Source organism: Mastigoproctus giganteus, chromosome 11, assembly GCF_048544385.1.
Source record: "Mastigoproctus giganteus isolate SK-2022 chromosome 11, ASM4854438v1, whole genome shotgun sequence".
NCBI classification, from domain to species: domain Eukaryota; kingdom Metazoa; phylum Arthropoda; class Arachnida; order Uropygi; family Thelyphonidae; genus Mastigoproctus; species Mastigoproctus giganteus.
The window spans coordinates 132237557-132258391 of NC_143585.1; the positions used below are offsets into that span (position 1 = coordinate 132237557).

The 20835-nt window shown below is 36.3% G+C and overlaps 1 protein-coding gene across 1 annotated transcript in view; it reads left to right on the forward strand.

The window, feature by feature from the left end:
- LOC150078438 (RRP12-like protein) overlaps positions 1 to 20835 on the forward strand; it is a 496297-nt gene that overhangs the window by 327362 nt on the left and 148100 nt on the right. The window contains exon 24 of the mRNA XM_090384563.1: positions 1095 to 1203. Coding sequence (XP_090240689.1) covers positions 1095 to 1203 — 109 coding nt within the window. The remainder of the gene's footprint in view (positions 1 to 1094; positions 1204 to 20835) is intronic.

Consider the following 20835-nt stretch of genomic DNA (forward strand, 5'->3'; position numbering starts at 1 on the left):
GTTCCAATGTACCTGCTGACTGAAGGCAAACTTCCACAGATCTATCATGCACCCATCTTTCCTCACTTAAAATTTATGCCCTTTCATGTGTGTAGTCTGAGCAGGAGGAAGGATGCAACCCATAGCTGTCCTGGCTGCTTCTCTGCACTGCTCAGAGAACAAATCTGACTGCAAAGTTACTCTGATATCATTTTCATTCTCCACTACCCTGAGTGTAATAATACCATGCACAACTGTTACATTAATCTGGAATTACTGCTACCCATATACAGTACCTTGTTTTTATCATTGTTAATTTAATTGCCATTTGTCAGCCCATCTGACTAATTTTTCTACATCTTGTTGCAGTAACATACCTTGATTACTGTCGTCAACCTCCATGCCAACCTTTGTATAATATGCAAACTTAGACATTAAGCTGATAAATCTTCATCAGTATCATTAATAAATTTAGAAAACAACAATAGGCCCAGCACGGAAACCTGTGGAACTCCACTGATAACATTACTCCACGAAGAGCATTGTCCATTGATAACCACTCTCTGCCTTCTTCAATTCAATCATGCCGACTGGGCTATCCGAGTGGGTCAAGTACCTGCCCGGCAACCCAAAGGTCGCGGGTTCGATTCCTGCCTCGGGCTTGGATCAAAGTACTGCAAAAACCTTGGGAGGTGCAATATGGCCACAGAAGCCAATGTGCCAACAACTACCAAATAAAAAAAAAAAAAAACAATTCAATCATACCTTTATCCAGAGCATTAACTTGTCCTTAATGCCAAATTACTTAATATCACACTACAAAGATTGCCATACCATAAATTGTACAGCAGTCTTTTATGTGCAAAGGTATCAAAAGCATTTCCTGAAATGCAAGTATATGATAACTAAAGTAATTTTTGAATCTAGTTCTTTTGTTGCTGCCTCATATTATCCATTCAGATATCTCAAGATTAGCCATTAACAAATCAATGCTGTAACTGCAGTTTAATTACACTCGTGTGCATGTATGTGTGCGTGTGTACATGTGCCTGCGTATGCAGTGTTTCATAAAATAATTTGGTTAATCTTGTAACAATACTATCATTTTATTATAGGCCATTCTGTGTACTAAACAAAATGCAGAAAAGGCAAGAAAGGCTGCATATTATGTATTATCAGAAATAGGATATACAATGAAGAGATGGTTTTCTAGTAATTCTAAAGGTGAGATTATTTTCTTATATTTTAAGTATTTTTGGCATGTCTTTTGATTATGTAGTAGAAACATTTTCATTATTCTGATTAATTTCTTATTTTGAAAACATTAATTTCTTATTTTTTTAATTAGCCTCGATAAACCTAATTTTATTCTTGAGCAACATTTCAAAACCCATAAATGCAGTAAAAATCCCACAGAATGAATGCCATTTTAATAAAAATTTCATTACAACAAATATTTTCAGATATAATTTGAATTTTCCTTTATTTTTGATAGCTTGTAAATTAGTTATAATGAAAAATTTAGTACAGTAAATTATTTTTGATGTTCACCTCTGTATAAAATGTATTGTGTACAAAGAAGGAGGAACCAAGTTTTAACATAAATGGTTAATGCAGGAACAAATAAATGCAATTTGTCTCATCAGTCGTGCCTGAAGTTTGTTCTCTGGAATTCTGTGTTTCATGTGTATCCTTTATTGTAAATACAGCATACTAAGGAAGGAGGGAAGAATAAAGATACGCAAATACAATTTTCATTGAATAAACAATGAATATTTTTAATTATGTACTAATGGAATTTTGTATTGCATTTTTTTACATTTCTGAATGAACATGCTCAAGTCAATAGGTGCGCCTCCGTAGCCAGATGGGAAGGAGCAGCAGTGCGTAGCACACGCTTCTTGATTAGACCGGGGTTTGAGCCCGTCACCACCAAATACGGAGGATGCGGAAAGGTCAGGGAATGACCACCGCATATTCCCGGAGCAATATGACCTTAGTTGCTAATGCTCCTAAAAACCAAATAACAAACAAACATCAAGTCAATAGTTTTTTTTGTGGTGCACAGGTATAACATACCAACAAAAATGTGTGATAATCTGTGTTTAGAGATACTTTTTTACTTCTCCTGGTACTACTTAAAGTGAAGAAAACTTAAGAAAGGCAAATGTGGGGGAAGACATCACATTAATTGTGGGTATGACAGTTCATCATACAGCAGTTTGATGTATGACAAATTTTGTGTACAAGACAGTTTAGTGAATTACATTTCTTTTATGTGAAAATTTGGTCAAATACAATTGGTGGCATGATAATTTGGTGTATCACATATGAACCAGTAATTAAGAAAATCAATGAAGTAAAAGATTTAGGGGAACCAAGAGAAATTTTGGTTGTTTAGATGAAAGGAGTGCAAAAATTTAGAAAAAAAGAAAATGTATTTTTTGATCAATTTCTTTTATGTGAAAGTATTCAGCCCAATCTTGCTAATAGGTGGGAAAGTGGGTATCCACCTGTTACCATCAGCATGAAGATAACAGGTGCAAAGTTGTTACAATACAGATGGACAATCATGCTGAAGATAATTCATACTCAACCAATTCCTGCTGCTATTCTAGGACCATGCAGTTGTATCTGGGTTCATGGTTGGTTTTTGAGCCACAGATTTCTATTTGTCCAGTTTTAATGGAATTCGATAGGGCTCAACAAATCTTAAAAGAGCCAAATATAAAATTTCATAAAAATCCACCTGCTGAATATTACATTATTATGTGCAGATGGATTGACAAAGAAATAGTAATTACTGAATTTCTATATTGCTCTGATTTTAATAAAATTTAGGAATGCTTGACAAATTTTTCTGAAAAAGCCAAGTATAAAATTTTATGATAATCCATTCATTAGGAGTTGAGTTATTACATGTGAATAGATGGATATGGTAAAGACAATTGCACTTTATACTTATCTAACATGTCTGAAAACACAGGTGATTAGTTCACTCTCTCAAAAATGTGAACTTTTACCATAATCACTAAATTAACCATTTACCATACGACATGTTAAAATTTTGCATTTTTGTCCTTACTTTGTTATACTCTCAGTTCTCACATAGAATTCACCAAATCATCATACTCACCAAATAGTCTTATTCACCAAATTGTTTTGTATATACTTTACTGTCACGTACTGAATTTTTGCACAACCAATTGTCATGCAGCAAGCTTATGTGGTCCCAGCCTAGCAAAGGCCTTCATGCTTTCATGTCTTTTGCTCTAGAAATATTGTGTCCCAAGTAACAAGTAAAATAATAGAAAAAATGATAAAAATGTAAAATAATGGAAAAATTCTACTGAATGAGTGATTTAATCTAAATGACAGTCTAATCTAAAATTTAATCTAAATGAGTGACAAAATCTAGATATTATTATTATTAAGCACCCCACTGCATACGCTTATTACAAATCCATTGAACCACATGACTACTCTTTGTCATGCAGCCGCTAGGCTTGTCTAGTGAAAATTCTTGCAGTTACGTTGTGGAGAGCATGTGTATGTGTCGAATTCCTATTTAGCTTACTTAATATTAATAACTGGACAGTACTTATACGTTAATTTAATAACCTTTGATTTGAAATGAATACTACAAAAAAGAGTAAAACGTATCATTTTCATCAAGTGGGAACGAGAATACTTTTTTGTAATGATAAAAGAAAAATGTTGTTTTATTTGCAATGTTTCCATGGCTAAAATCAAAAAAGGAAATTTAGAAAGGTACTTCGACACACTCCATGGTAAATACCAATCAGATTTTCTGCCTAATAGTGACCTTAGAAAAAAAATAAATTAAAAGAACTTAAATCCAGATTATTCACACAGCAAAATTTCTTTGTGACACCTAATTTACAATCTAAAGCAGTAACTGTAGCATCATTTAACGTGAGTCATCTTCTTGCAAAAAAAAATGCAAACCATTTTCTGATGGGCAAATTCATCAAAGATACATTTTTTGAAATAACAGATTCTCTTTTTGAAAATTTTAAAAACAAAAATGAAATTGAAATGCTCTTCAAGATCTGTAATTATCTTGAAATATTGTGATGCAATGCATTGAAAAAATGAGTAAAAATGTGAGCGAACAAATTGTGTGCTCATATTGCTAATTGTGTTTCCTTTTCTTTACAACTGAATGAATCTACAGATGTCAGTGATACAGCTGAATTGCTCATTTTTGTTGTATGATTTTTCAATATTTCTGCCACTAGAGAAGAACTGCCTGGTATGGTTTCACTGAAAGAAAGAACTAGAGGTCTTGATATATGTAACGCATTCAAAATTTTATTGGAAAAATTAAATTGCCACTATTTAAGCCCGTATCAATAACAACAGAGGGAGCTAAAGCAATGACGGGGCATTTTAACGGATTCATAAAAGGATGATGAATTCTCAGATTTTTTGAGTTATCACTGTATCATTTACCAACAAGTGTTAGCCAGCAAAAGATTAAATTCCGGATTTTGATTAAAGAATTTAATCAAATTTTTTACAATTGAAATTGATAGATTTCTGAAATTTTCAGTGGAGAAATCAAAGAAAACATTTTCAGAAACAACTGTTTGGCATTTCAGCTGTGTGGCTGGAGTAGATCGGCATTTCTCAACCTGTGTGCCACAGCATGTTGGTGTGCCACGGAAAATGCAAATTAAAAAAAAAAATAATAATAAATCCAAGTTTTATAATAAAAATTAATTCAAATAAAAAATTTGTTTGTTTACGCGGCGCCAATTGAGTTCCTTCAAGCGGTCAATGTGACATCACATTTAATTCTTAGTACTAGGTCTATTCACCTTTTGATTCATAGTACTAGAATTGTTCACCTTTATTCGGCCATTTTTATCACTTGAGTCTCTCCCAAGCACCCCACAGTGCATTTTGCAGTTGTATATATGTGCGTAAAGCATATAACTATGAATTAAGTGCAACTCCGTAAGCAGCATAGTAAGAAATTTCCTTTGTGTTTTAAAAGTACTTCTTGTGTTTTTATCTCTAAAGCATCATATTCAGTTAATTAGTATAGAACATGTATTTTCAATTAACTCTGTTAGTACATTCTAGAAGTAACTTTAATTTTTTTAGAAATTATTAGCGATGGATAAATTTTTAGTGAAAGGAAATCGGAAGAGGCAACTTGATAACAATGAGTTTGGAGAAAATGACAAAAACAACCAACCATCAAAATCAAAAAAGAAGAAAACATGTCATAAACATGATGATGATTATTTGGTGGTGGGATTTTCCTATACTGGTACCCAAGATTTGTCCTCAACCTTTATGTGTGGTATGTGGTTTAAAATTGTCGAATGAATCAGTGGTGCCGAGTAAATTGCAGCACATTTTTCTACAAAACAGAAGAATTTATCGTCCAAAACTATGGAATATTTTAAAAGACTGCAGGGCTCTACTAGAAAACAAGGTACAAGAATTTTATAATATGGCTAAAATATCTGATAAAGTGTAAGAAGCCAGCTATTTAGTAGCTGAACTGGTGGCAAAAAAAAAAAAAAAAAAAAGAAAGAAAGAAAGAAAAGAAAAAGAAATATCACCTGATTGCAGAAAGTCTGATTTTACCATCATGTTGGGTAATCAAGAAAAGTATTTTGGGAGAGGAAGCTGAAAAAAAAATAATGACAGTACCACTTTTGAACAGCACTATTAGCAGGTGCATAAAAGGAATGTCCAATGGTATTGAAGAAAAAGTTGTTCAACGTATTAATAATTTTGGGCGATTGTTTGCATTGCAAGGTAGATAATTTTATAGATATTAGCGGGAAAGCTCAGTTGTCTGGTTTATCGAAAAGAACAGAATTATTATTTTATTTTTTTTATTTATTTATTTTTTTATTTTTTGTTGTAAATAACTCACTGAAAGAACAACTGGCCAAGGTATTTTTGAAGTAATGAATAATTATTTCCAAAAGTGTGATATATTACGGAAGTTGTGCATTGGCATTTGTATTGACTGTGCTCCCACAATGACAGGAGCATTAAAAGGATTTGTAAACTTAATAAAATGACACAATTCAAATATTATTACAACACACTGTTTTATCCACAAAGAAGTTCTAGTAGCAAAGAACAGTCATACCCAACTTCCATAATATGTCACACTTTTGGAAATAATTATTCATTACTTTGAAAATATTTTGGCCAGTTGTTCTTTACAACAAAAAAAACACCCCAGGTCCTTTCATTCTCTACCACTTTCAGTGTGATAATCCCAGAATAATGTATCAACTGTGTGGTACCACACTGACAGTGGTAGAGAATGAAAAGGACCTGGGGGTAATTGTGCAGACAGATATGAAGTTTTGTGAACAGTGCAGAAGGTCTGCAAGAGTAGCTCGTGGTGTCTTGTGAATGATATACAGGAATTTTTCTAGCAGGGATAAGGAAGTGATTATCCCCTTGTATAAGGCATTGTATAATAATTTTCCAAATTATTACATTGTTAATTAGAGGGATAAATAAATTTAATAAAAAAACAGCTAAGAGGTACCAAAAATAATAACTTGTAATTGAACTGTTGATTTTATAACTTCTTATTTCTCATATCTGGTTAAAACACTATACATTGTATAGGTACATTCCTTACTTTGGCCAAAAATATGTTATAAAAATTGTGGAAGAGATACTTTTGCAGGGTTAAAATAATTTTAGCACTGCAAAATACGCTATGTATGACACAATGCTTGTCCAAAAACATGCCAGCATTAGCAGAGGCATATGATGCAAGAAAGCAAGTTTATATAGCCTCAGCCCAAAAAAAAAACAAAAAAAAAAAAAAAAAAACACTCTTATTATATCCATCCACTCACTCCAAATATTTGTCAAGTTCTGCCTTGAATCTATTTAAGCTATCAACTTCTACGACAGATGGAAGTGTGTTCCAGCAATCAACCACCCACTGGCTAAAGGGAAACTTCCGCACATCTATCCTACAACCGTCTTTCCTCAATTTGAATTCATGCCCTCTCAGGCAATTATTCTGAGCAAGAGGAAGAATCCCATCTGCATTGAGCATGCTCAAACCATTCAAGGCTTTATACACCTCAATCAGATCACCTCGCAGGTGCCTAGTCTCCAGACACTGTAATTTGCAAAACTTAAGCCTTTCTTCGTAAGAGCAACCCCTTTGTTCCTTTCACTAATCTTGTTGCCCTTCTCTGTATTTGTTCCAGCAGCTCTACATCCTTCTTGAAATGAGACCTCCAGACCTGTATACAGTACTCAAGGCATGGCCTGACCATTGCCTTATACAACGGGATAATCACCTCCTTATCCCTGCTAGAAAAATTCCTGTATATTGTTGACATACAGGAATGTCAATGATATACAGGAATCATTGACAAGACACCATGAGCTACTCTTGCAGACCGTCTGCACTGCTCAGAAAACTATATATCTGCCTGCACAATTACCCCCAGGTCCTTTTCATTCTTTACCACTGTCTGTGTGATACCAGAGAGTTGATACATTACTCTGGGATTACTGCTTCCCATACGCAATACTTTACATTTGTCAATGTTAAACTTCATTTGCCACCTCTCAGCCCATCTGCTCAACTTTTCTAGATCCTGTTGCAGCAGTGTAGTGTCATTAACAACACTGCCAACCTTCGTATCGTCTGCAAACTTGGACATTAAACCTGATATACCATTATTAATATCATTTATAAATACAGAAAACAACAATGGACCCAACACTGAACCCTGAGGGACTCCACTAATAACATTAGTCCACGAAGAGCAGGGTCCATTGATTACCACTCTTTTTCTCCCACTCAACCATCCCTTTATCCATAGCAGCAATTTGCCTCCAATGCCACACTGCTCCAATTTGTGCAACAGTTTCAAAGGCTTTTCTAAGATCCAAATATATGATATCAAAGTTATTCTTTGCATCCAGTTCCTTTCTGACTACATCATAGTATCCAATCAAATTAGTCAGACAAGACTTCCCCTTATCAAACCCATGCTGTGTCCGAGCTATAACTGAAGTCTTGTCTAGATGATCTTCTTTAACCAGTGCCTCCATTAATTTCCCTGGAACAGAAGTTAAACTAACAGGTCTGTAATTACTTGTGTCGCCCTTTGATTCTCCTTTGTGAATTGGAGTCACATTTGTACAACTGCAGTCCATGGGTACTTCCCCTGAGTCTGAGAAAACTATCATAATTATGGCTAAGGGTTTGCTTACTTCTTTTGCCGCCTCTTTTAATATAACTAGATAGATTCCATCCACCCCAGGTGCCTTTCTTGTGTTTATCTTCAACAATTTCTCCTCCACTTTACTCTCAGTTATTACAAGATTATCTAGCTTACTGCCAGAGTTGAATACACTTCTGGCATGCCCCTCCCTGAATAACTCCTTATGTGTGAATGTCGATGCAAAATATTCATTTAGTTTGTTAGCTACCTGAGCAGGATCATCACCAGTTGAACCATCGATATCTAGTGGACCAATCTGATTCATCCCCTTTCTTCTAGAGTTTACACAAGTAAAGAATTCTTTGCTCTTTTTCTTTGCAGCCTTTGCCAAAGATTTCTTGTAATCTGCCTTCGCCTGCCTAACCTCCTTTATAACTTAGTTACAGACCATCTTATTTCTATTACAGGCTTCTGTTTCACATGTTAATTTGTGTTTGTTATCTGGTTTTTTTTTTTAAGAGCATTAGCAACTAAGGCCGTATTTGCTCCGGGGATATGCGGTGGTCATTCTCTGACCTTTCAGCATCCTCCGTATTTGGTGGGCACGGGTTCGAACCCTGGTCTAATCAAGAAGCATGTGCTACGCACTGCTGCTCCTACCCACCTGGCTATGGAGGCGCCATGTTAATTTGTATATCCCATGCATTTTTCTTCTGTCACATATCTAATTAGTTCATCTGACAATCCATTTAGGCCTAAATCTTGAACAATATTTCTTTGTTGGTATGAAAAGCCTAGTAGCTTCCATTCTTTGAATGCTTCGCATTTTGAATTTGCTGTTGGTAACATCATCTGTTGGTTCCACCGTTTAGAATTTAAATACTGTCTCAGACCACCGTAGTCACCTTTACGAAAGCAAAAACACTTCCCTTTACCCTTGATGGTAGTTACCTCTTTGAGTAAATCCACTTCAGCACACTGTGATCACTGCCACCTACTGGTTCCTTTATCTGCAGATTCTTGATGCATGAAAAATCACTACTGATAATCAGATCAAGATTGTTACTCCCTCTAGTTGCCTCCCGAACATGCTGCTGTAGAAAACAATCATCCAATAAATCCACAAAAGCCTTGCTAGTGTGTGAGTGACCAACCCACAAATTCCTGTCAATATCCGAATAATTAAAATCCCCCATTATAAGACATTCTAATTTACTGGTCCACTCTATTTCTCTGCACAATTGCTCATTATATACATCAAATTCATTAGGCCTATAACACACACCTACTCTCAGTTTTCCTTTTGCAGTGCTTATGTCACACCAAACAGACTCAACATTGCATAATCCCTCCTCCCTTCGTGTCCTGTCTATCCTTTCTATACACATTGTACTCCCCAAATTTCAGTTCTGTACTGCTTATGTCTGTGTGACAACATGTCTCTGATATCCCAACAATATCTGCCTTTGATGACTTGACTAGCAATTCAAGCTCATTGAATTTATTAACTATACTCCTAGCATTGGTGTACATGCAAATATACATGCACCTGTTTCTATTCTTAGTTACCCTAACACAGCCCATGTATTTACTTGTTCTACTATGACTCCCAGCAGTCCTGGAAATTCCCATTCCCTTGCTTTCCAGGCTGCTGCTCAATTGCATTTCAATAGAAGTAGTGCAAGAATCACTTTTGCTTCTGCCAGTGGCTGTTAATCTATTAGGCCGTGTATCTTCCCGAGCTAACAGTTTTCCGACCCACCTAACTCTGTCTCGATAGCATCGGCAAATATTCTTGCACCCTTTCTATTTAAGTGTATCCCATCCCTGTAGAAGCAGTGTCTCCTGTTAACAAGCACAGACCAGGCTGAGAAAAATTCTACCCCTTGAACCTTGCACAATCTCTCCAGGGCCGAATTGGTCGGCAAGGCTCTCATCATATACTCCCCCTTATCGTGTCTGGGCAGAATTGCAGACACTTTCAAATTCAACTCTAACTCACGGCTTTTTTTTTTCAGCATTGTCTTGTACTTGTTAAGTGATTCTGCCGGTCTCCTACTCTTAATATCATTAGTGTCAACGTGTACAACAATATCACCCTTTGTGCCCTTAAAGGATGATATCTGCCCTACAACATCATCAACCTTTGTCCCTGGCAGACATACCCTGGGTCTGTTCCATCTATTCTTTTTGCACAATATGTTTCCCATTTCCCTGACAATAGTCACCTACAACTAGTTCCTTTGGGACCAGCTCATTCTGCCTTGGGGGTTGCCGCTGTGTTGTGTGATGTTCAAGTGCAAGCTCTGGCATTGATGTGGGCAGCTGAGAGCTTGATGGACCCCTCAATTTAAATCCTTCGAGGGCATCCACCCTGTCCTTCAAGCTCTCATATAAGCCCATAACAATGCCGAGTTGGTGCCTGATTTCCTTGCACTCCTTACATCGCGCACACACAAAGACATTCCCCATGGCAATATTATGTCCCGTTCCTCATTGCTCCACAAATATCAAACAAGGAGTGCATTTCAATAGACTGTGATTCAGAAGACAACCCCCCCCCTCAGTTCCACCCTGAGCCACAGCACCCACTAGTTTGAGTCTTTTGCTTTGCTGCTCTGGTCTGAGTCATGATTTCTATTCAAGTTCAGTAAAATTCCAATACAAAATATAACCCTAAACCTATATCCCAATGCAGTTATAACACTATATATATGTATTTCGGTATCAAATATTATCTCCGAATTACATTATATGACTTACTTATCCCCTGTCAGCTTATATGTATTAATTTATGATGTTACATTTGTAATAACTAGGTTGCTATATTTATTCAGTTAAAAAAGTAAAATTCAATTGAGAATGAAATTTAATAAGATTAATAAATTTTACTGATTAATTGATGCTACTATACTCGCTATCTAGTTTTCCGTTAAACCTTGTGCTAGCACCCGTATCTTATAACAATGGCAGCAAGTTATAAACGTTTAATCTGCGGACACGAGTATTATTTACTTTTCAAACGGCGCTATCTGAATTCAAAATAAACCACGGAGCTTGACTAGGTCTATAAGCTACTTATATGAAATGATTTAATCTAACAATTAAGTGAATAAAGCGGCTAAGTATAATTAAAAACTTTTTGCTCGCGGGAGCTGCAAAACCTGTCCACACGTGGATTTGATACCCTTACCGATTCCAAGTAATAACCTACAAAATCTCTATCTAAATTCAATTTAAACTAAAGTATTGTTACTAGGAATATAAAGCAACTCTAAAAAATAAATTAATATGCCAATTTAAGTCAATAAAAAAGCAAAAACTTCTCTATTTGCTGGAGCCGTAAAACTTCGCCTGTTCACATGTACTCTCGCCCACTCTCATTGTGGACTACATAGCTTTAAAAAAAACAGAAAGAAAAGCAATGTTACGAGGAGTGTTCAACAAATTATCTACCTACCTATGAAGGAAATGAGATAGAGGCAAAAATCTGTTTTTATTTTTCAATGTAACTTCCCTGAACTTCAATACACTTGTTCCATTTTGTTGGCAATGAGGAAATACCAGACAAATAAAATTCTTAGTACTGTCCATCAAAGAATGTAGAAACAGCAGGCTTCAGTTCATTATCATCAGCAAAACGACATCCATGTAAGTTTTACTTGAAGTCTTGAAAGAGGAAATAGCCAGATGTGGCCTGTAAAGTGGATGGGTAATTCTGTAAAGTCAGTCTGAAAGCAGCAGCTCTGTAAAGGTTTACATGGCATTTTTCCTTTATGGCATCCCTTAGGTTGTACAGTAGGGATTCATATGACTCCCCAGTGGCTCTCTACTTCTGTTACAAGTGGTGAATGTACAAAATTCCATCAGAATCCCAAAAAATGGTGGCCATAATCTTTCCAGCTGAAGGTTGTGTCTGAAATTGTTTTAGGTGGCAGAGTACCCTTGTGCTTCCATTGCATTGATTCTTGCTTGGTCTTAGGATCCCAGTGATGAACCCATGTTTCATCACCTGTAACAATTCTGGAGATGAAAGTTTCAGGATCCCTTCCATAAAGCTCTAAATTCTCCTTACAACACCATACTCTGAATTGCTTCTGCACAGTGGTCAGAAATCTGGGGACCTACTGTGCACTGATCTTAGTCATCCAAAAATGTTCATGGAGGATGATTATAACTGTTCCCTCAGATACGTCATATTCCCTACAGATTTGGAACACCTTTAAACATCTGTCATTCGGCACAAGGCTTTCCACGCCCGGCACATTTCTGGAGTGGTCGCCATCACAGGCCTTCTTGGATGCAGATCATCTTCAATGGATTCTCTACCCCACTTGAATTGTTTTTCACCTGAAGGTGCACTGTTGCCATATACAGCCACCATCCTTTCATGAATGGCCTTTGGCCCACTTCCTTCTTTGGTGAGAAATGTGATGGCTGAACAATGCTCCAATTTCAGCAAATCCATAATTTGATACAGGTGTTTTCCTTCTTCCTGTTACATCAGCGCAGCCTAAAAGCACAGTGGGATCAAAATTAGTATGATTCAAGTTGAGAATGTAGGATCATGATAAATCATGAATCATTGAAATATAACTATGGTAAGGTAGATAATTTATAGGTGGATAACTTATTGAATGACCCTTGTAGGTAACTAAAAACTTGCTCAGTACATAAATGTGGAACAGCTACTCCATTGAAGCTGACGTTATACACTGTCCAGCCAAGTTTGGATTTCAAACAGGAAGCACATTGAAATTGATCCTTCAGAGAGCCATTTTCAGAGTTGCTGGTATTGTTCAGTCAAATATTTCCAGACAGCATGGAATGAAGGTGCCAGGTCATCCATTGTGAATACTAATAAGGCTTTGGGGGACTTGCTGTAGTGCAAGCCTTGGACAAAGGTTTTATTTGTACTTCTTGTATTTTTTATTTCTGTATGAGTATGTATAATAAATTTAACTTGCTCCCCCCTTTGAGGTTTTCATTTAGATTTAGCAAAACCAAATCTAAATGAAAAATATCATTGTCATAAGTCATACGTAAAAATGGACGTATGCAAAGAGTTTTTTTCAAGCAGCTGTTGCTATTTATTATTAATGCATGTTAAATAAATTACGTTCTACAGCACTCATATTACAAGTCCTAAACTTCTTGTGTCATAAGATTTCAAAATAAATAAAATAATAATAATGGAAAGTAACCTGGTTACTTTTTTTGTGAAATAACTTAAAAGTTTCCCTGTGGATAAATTTAACTAAATTTAATTACTTTGTTTAGATTAAAGAAGAAAATCATGGGGCGTGTACTGAGAAATGTATAATTTTTAGATTCTTTCCATAACAGATTCTAAATGCTACACAGATAAAGTGAAATTGATCCCAGTAGCAGAATGGCCAGACCTGTTTTTATTTGGCTGGTTTAATGAAGAAATTGGTGTTATTCACAGTGCAGAAGAATGACATCTTTTCATAGACAGTTCAAATTAAAGCTTTATTTTAATTTAAATTGTCTTTACTTTTAACTTTTCTTGCTTCACAATGGGAATAAACTCATTGATTCCTTTTGCATACACTGTTCATATTAAAGAAGACTTCATGATGCTGGGATTCTTCTGAGTTTGCAAGGCTACTGTTTGCAGTAGCCTTGCAAACTCAGAAGTAACTTAAATTTTCAAGATTACAATTTTTATTCGGTTCTCTCTCTCTCTCTCTCTCTCTCTCTCTCTCTCTCTCTCTCTCTCTCGCCCCTCACTTTACGCAACCTGACCCTATACTAGCAGTATTTTTCAGTAGGTTCCAGGATCTTTTGAGTATCTAACCTTTATATTTTTATTAATTTCCAATTGAACTTTGCTTTGGCAACATCCTTTCTACAACTGGGCATGTGTGTGCTGAATGACCAACTCAGTGTAATCATAGATAACAAGGTTTATTTAATACTACTATATACATTAATACACACAAAAAAATTTACGCTCATTTTGATTACTCTTTAGCATACACAAATATTTGCAACAAAAAATAAATCATAACAAATCTCACTAAGAATGGGACTGCACTATTTTAACACCAAGGTACTTACAAAATATTCTGTTTATTTCTTCTATATATCTGACTCTTTTACACAATTGTTATTCCACCTTTCTCTTTGCACCACACACTGGTTACAAAGATAGTCACCTTATTTCTGCTCCTATTACAACACATTCAATTATACCTCTGTTGTGTTAATAACACTTTTTATTATTAAATTTTAAATATTTCATTGATCACATTACCTTTACACCTAATTCTGTTTTTACACGATAGATACGTTCCTGAAAAATACGTGTAAAAAAAATTCGTGTAAAAAAAGACATTGTATTTATGGAAGAAAAGAAGATTGGTTCCGGATCTAAAAAAATCAGTAAAAATAATTAAAAAAAACCACATAAAAATATCCGTTTTAAGCTTATTATTTTATTTCAACAAAATACACATGTAATAATATGTAATTAAAATGTATTAAAATAAATTTGTATGCATATGAAATGAAAAAAAATTCTTCATGAACAACAAAAAATCTGTTTTACACATAACAAGATTTTATTCATTTTCACTTTCTGATAATAAACGGCGCATACGTTTGCGTACGACTGGAATATCACTGCCATCACTAGAAATGTTGTGGACATCGTCTTCTTCCTCTATTAATGAAATTCTTTCTGTGATCTCTTCAGCAAAATCAGCACGAGTCTCCTCTGGTGCTGATGTTTCACCGGTTTTACGAACGAATTCAGTTATTAATCGTTATGTTCGTGTTTTGGTTAGGCCGTTATATAATTCTCTGTAAGAGGCTGTTAACAACTTCAGTTCACGTTGAAACTTCCCAGCGCGTTCCTCATTAGGGTCATGTTTGACAAAATGATTACCTAATTTTCTGGCCAGTTCCAGACCTTCTTTTATTAAATCTGCATTTAGAACAGGATCATTTTCTTCATTATCACTACGTTCTGTGGGATAAGGAGTCCCAAGGACAACCTCTAATATTTCATCTTCGCTTAGGGCTTTGTCGGTTAACAATTCATCAATATCTTCAAACGATAGATCATCGAATCCTTCTCCACCAATTTTGTGTGCCATTGTAATGATGTTGGGAAATTCGGTCGTATTAGGGATGATGGGATCTTTGCTTTTTACACATTGTGGCCAAACCGCTTTCCAACACGCATTTAAAGTTGCTGGTTTTAATTCAGTTAACGCTAATCCAACTTGATTGATACAATCCATAATTTTGAGAATTTCTTCCACACATCAATGACTGTTAGTGTTTCATCATTCAGTTTGTCCAAAACGTGTTGGAATGTTCGTTTTACGTAGTATGTTTTAATTGTCGCAATTATACCTTGGTCTAGCGGTTGTATCAAAGATGTAGTATTAGGTGGCAGAAATAAAATTTGTACGTTTGGGTGTTCCAAGACAGGATGGCCGGGTGCATTGTCAAGAATCAGAAGAACTTTAAATTCGAGACCTTTCAAATTCATATAACGTCTGACTTCTGGGACGAAACATTTGTTGAACCATTCTGTAAAAATAGTAGTGGTCACCCAGGCCTTCTTGTTTGCCATCCAGTGAACAGGCAGTTTATTGATATATACACCTTTCATTGAACGTGGGTTTAGGGCTCGATTTACCAGCAGTGGTTTCAACATACGATCTCCTGAAGCGTTGGAGGAAAATAATAAGGTCACACGATCCTTAGCTACCTTAAAACCACCAGCAGTTTTCTGCGATTTGGCTACATACGTTCTGTTCGGCATTCGTTTCCAGAAGAAACCAGTTTCATCTGCATTCCACACTTGATCAGGAGTGTATCCTCCATCTTCAATAATTTTTGCAAGTTCCTGCGGGAATACTTTAGCAGCCGATTCATCTGCAGATGCAGTTTCACCTTTAATTTTTATATTATGAAGAGCATTCCTTTTAAGAAACCCTGTCATCCAACCTGTACTCGCAGAAAATTCATACTTTCTGTTTAACTGAGATGAAGTGCTTGGCTCCTTTTCTTTAATCTGTCTGTAAATTCTTAGTGCTGTTTGCTTGATGGCATTTCCATCTACTGGTACTCTTTTTTGTGACTGATCTTCTATCCATATTACCAGGGCCTTTTCCATTTTTTCCTTGACAATATCTCTTGTATATGATGATGAATTAACACTTACTTTTGTTCCAGAACATACCGACTTCCTAATTGCAGCTTCATTTTTCTTAATAGTTCTTACGGTAGCTTCATGTACACCAAAATGCTTTCCTACAGACGTAGCCCCTTGTCCAGTTGCAAGACGATCTAAAATTTGAATTTTAAGTTCCAAAGAAATCGCTTTCCTTTTCATTTTGGTAATAGGCGAATTATTCGACATTATATAAGGGCTACCGAAAAATATCTCAGTTATAATTAATTAAAAAAGGTATGAAAATTTTGTAAACTTACAATTTATTGACTATCGGCAAAATTAATAAATTTATATGTGCACAAATTTCACTAAAGATTCTTTCACTTTGAAATAGAGCTTACTACTACATGTCTTCCGAAGATACAATGCACGAATACCGTAGATGTGCACCAAATTCAATAAAAACATTGATGATTCATAGATACCTAGACGTACACATTGGTAAGCAAAAGCACGCGTTTCAAAACGCATACACTAGCTGTTATCCAATCTATTGGTGCGTGTAATATAGAAATGATACTAATATGCCACAAATAAAAAAAAATTTTCTTAGAATTTAGGCAAAAAAAAAATTCATAGAAATCGTGTTAAATCAAAATGACTCGCGTAAAAAGAGAATGAAATATTTATTTTGAATTCGTGTTAAATCAAATTCGTGTAAAAAAAGTTTGTGCAAAAACAGAATTAGGTGTATTTATTATGACAACTACAAAATTACTCTTAATTCCTTATTCATCTTTCTTGTACATTTCTTTCACCTGCAGCAATTACACAACTTGATCCGACCTAAGTGCAACGATGCATTCGGAAACGCCTTTATCGTTTGCCTTTATACATAAATTTTATCTCCTTATCTTTAACACTTCTATTCTTACTACAAGTCCTTCCATTCACTTTCCTCTTTTTAATAATAACCTCTTTCCCACTATTACTCAACTCATTATCCTATTCCAAATTAATGCTTAAACCAACCATATTTGCCTTAGAGTAGATTTACCCCTTTTTGGTTCACCTATCTAATCTTATCGTTCTCATTGAATTCCCCTAATATCGCACTACAGTCCTTTCTCTAACGGTTAACCTACCGTATGCTTAATATAACTTTCACTTACTTAGATACTATGGTCAGGTGTCTTCATAAGGGCTCTTCCTTACTGCATTCCCAGGTCTCCTTCTTTCAGATCTCCAAGGCTGCTTTTTTGGGCTCACTAAGGCTCCTACTTTTGGCTCACCAAGGTTCTTTATTTTCTCCCTCGCTATCTTACTTTAACATCTTACCTCTAGCTTCCCCATTTTGACTCCCTTACTTTCTGCTGCTAACTCCTAACAATAACTCATTTTAACAAACTCCCTTCCACTTTCTGGAGTTTGTCTCACTCCCTTACATTTTTGCGACTGCTCGCTACAACTTCTTACTGCCTGTCTGCTCCTCACACCCTTACATTTTTTTTTTTTTTTTTTTTGGCGACCGTTCGCCACGACTTCTCAACTGCGCATCATTTCTTCCCTTCTTTCGCACACTATAAGCTTAGCTCTCACTCACTTACTAACTTTCCACCAATGCTCAACAAGTTCCCAAAAGATTCTCTCTCTCCCATCGTTCGCCAATCCTTCATTTTTACAGCCCAAACAGTAGCTATTCTGGAGTTGTCCCCATTTCTCATGGAAGGTTTAAATTTTTGTTTATGGTTAGGGCCAGCTGGGGTTCTTAGTGCTGACTCTTGTTCATTTTCCCTTTTCATTCAAGTTAACTTTAAATATTCCCCTAGAAATTCTATATCTTAATTAGTGACACTCCTAAATTCCTGTCGCAACCCATATCAAACTCGAGATATATGTCCAAACTGCCCCTTTACTCTGTCCAGTGTGTCATTCTCCGCCGTTATTTATCCCTTGTTCCTTACACTTTTCCCCTCTAACCCCCACCCCTCCCCCAGCCTAGGTCATGTTTTTACAGGTGGCAGTGACAACACTCCTTACTAACGCCACCCCACCCGCATGAATGCTTAACACTTATTTCTCTTACCAGAACACTTTTGCTTAAGTAAATTTAAATTGACTTCTTTACGCCATACTTTGACTCCACAGAATTATTCCAGAATTTATGTAAGATTACCATCTTACAACCTTGCATTTATCATTGTTGTTAAACCTCATTAACATTTCTCAGCCATCTGACTAATTTTTCTAGGTCTTGTTCCAAAATCACACTCCGATTTCTGTGATTAACTGCCCTGGAAACTTTGACATTTCTTCATCAACATTGTTAATAAATATTGTCAACAGTAAATGGCCTGGTACTGGACCCCGAGGGACTCCACTGATAGAATTTTTTTTTTTTTATGTAAACCCCAAACACGAGAGGTATTAGAACCTATAGTACTTAGTACTGTGCTTGGGTTGGAGATTGAGAAGACAAAAGAAGATATTTGTTGACATTGGACTTGAACTTCTGTAGACTGTAATTTTCAGGAAATACGTATGAAGGAAGGTTGTTCCAGAAAACGGCAGTTGAATGAATAAACGAGGAAGATGAAAAGTTGGTCCTGTGAGTTTGAAGTTGGACAGTAAATGGATGTTGGCTGGTGTCGGCACGTGTTCGGACTGTTTTGAAAGAGAAAGCGGGAATTATAGAAACCAATTCAGAAGAACAGTGCCCATGGAAGTATCTGTAGAAGAGGCATGTAGCAGAAACAGTACGTCTATGAGACAGCGAGTGGAGAGACTCTGTTAGAGATGAATCATTAATTAACCTAACTGCCCTTTTCTGAATGCAATCAAGCAGACTGAGAGAGGTTTTGGGGGCACCAACCCAGATGTGGGAACAATATTCCATAGCAGGGCGAATTTGCGATTTATACAGAGTGAGCAGCTGTTTGGAAGAAAAGTAACGCCAAGAGCGAAAGAGAAAACCAAGTTTTTTAGATGAAGAGGAAGCAATATTTGTAATGTGCTTGTGCCAAGAGAGATTAGAAGTCAGGGTAATCCCCAAAAGAGATATATCATTTTGCCTAAAAATCAGAGTGTCACCAAAGATAAGCATAAGAGCAGAAGAATCCTTTTTGCGAGATATAAGACAAGGCTGAGTTTTAGAAGGATTGAAATCAATTAAGTTGTCTTTGCCCACTAGAGAATTACCTGAAGATCGGCATTTAAGGAATTGGTAGCAGATTGCCGAGAAGCTGAAGCTGATTGAGCAGGACAAAGTTTCTCAAAATGGAAAGTGGAATGCAATGTGCTATCATTGGCAAAAATATGGATAGGTTTTCCAGTTAATGGATAAGGTCATTAATATACAAGAGGAAAAGAGTGGGTGAAAGAACTGAACCTTGGGGGACACCGGCATTAGTGGAGAAGTTAAAGACAGAGAGCCATCTACCATCACCCTCAGTGAGCGATCAGAGAGAAAACTGGATAACCAATTACTAAAAACAGTTGGCAAACCATGAGATGGAAGCTGGTTTAGAAGACCTTTATGCCAAACACGATCGAAAGCCTTTCAGGTGTCAAGAGCAACTACTTGTGTTTCACCAAACCTTTCCATTGAATTAGTCCATAAATGGGTAACATAAGCCAGAATATCGCCAGTGGATCGACACTGACGGAATCCATACTGGCGATCGTTGATCAGATGGAAGGTTTCTAGGTAGTTTAAGAGTTGGCGGTTAATTGATTTCTCCATTACTTTAGAAAGAGTAGAAGTAATTGCAATGGGACGATAATTGGATGGGAGGGATTTGTCACCCTTTTTAGGAACTGGCTGGATATGAGCAAATTTCCAAGCAGAAGGAAAAACACCTTTGGAATAAGAAAGTGAAAAAAGGTGGCAAAGAATAGGAGTAAGTTCAGGAGCACAGATTCTGAAAACAAGTGGAGAAATACCATCGAGACCTGGAGCTTTCTTAGCATCAAGATTTGTCAAAATCCTTCTGACATCCTTTTGAAGGAAGACCACAGGAGGCATTAAATGGAGTGTGTTGGGAATGGTGGGAGGTGTTTTACCAAGATCATTAATACATGAGCTGGAAGAAAATGGGATGCTAGCAGGTCAGCTTTATCCTTGGCTGAAGTGACAACAGAACCATCTGGTTTAGACAGAGGTGGGAGCAGAGATGGGCAAAAGTTGCCGCCAATAGCTTTGGCAAGAGACCAGAATGCTCGGCTACCATTAGGGCAAGAAGCAAGTTTTCTACCGTTAGCCTGTTCAAACTCTAGTTTGGACTGATTAATAACTGCTTTACAATTGTTGCGAGCTTTGGTGTAGGCAGAAAATGAAACTGAAGAATTAGAAACAAGCCAATTACGATATGCAACATTCTTCTCTTGAACAGCCTTAGCACATTTATTGGAAAACCAAGGTTTAGATAAAGGACAAGATTTTAAAGTGGAGTGTGGGATAAAGGATTCCATTCCTGCAAGAATAATTTCACTGACATG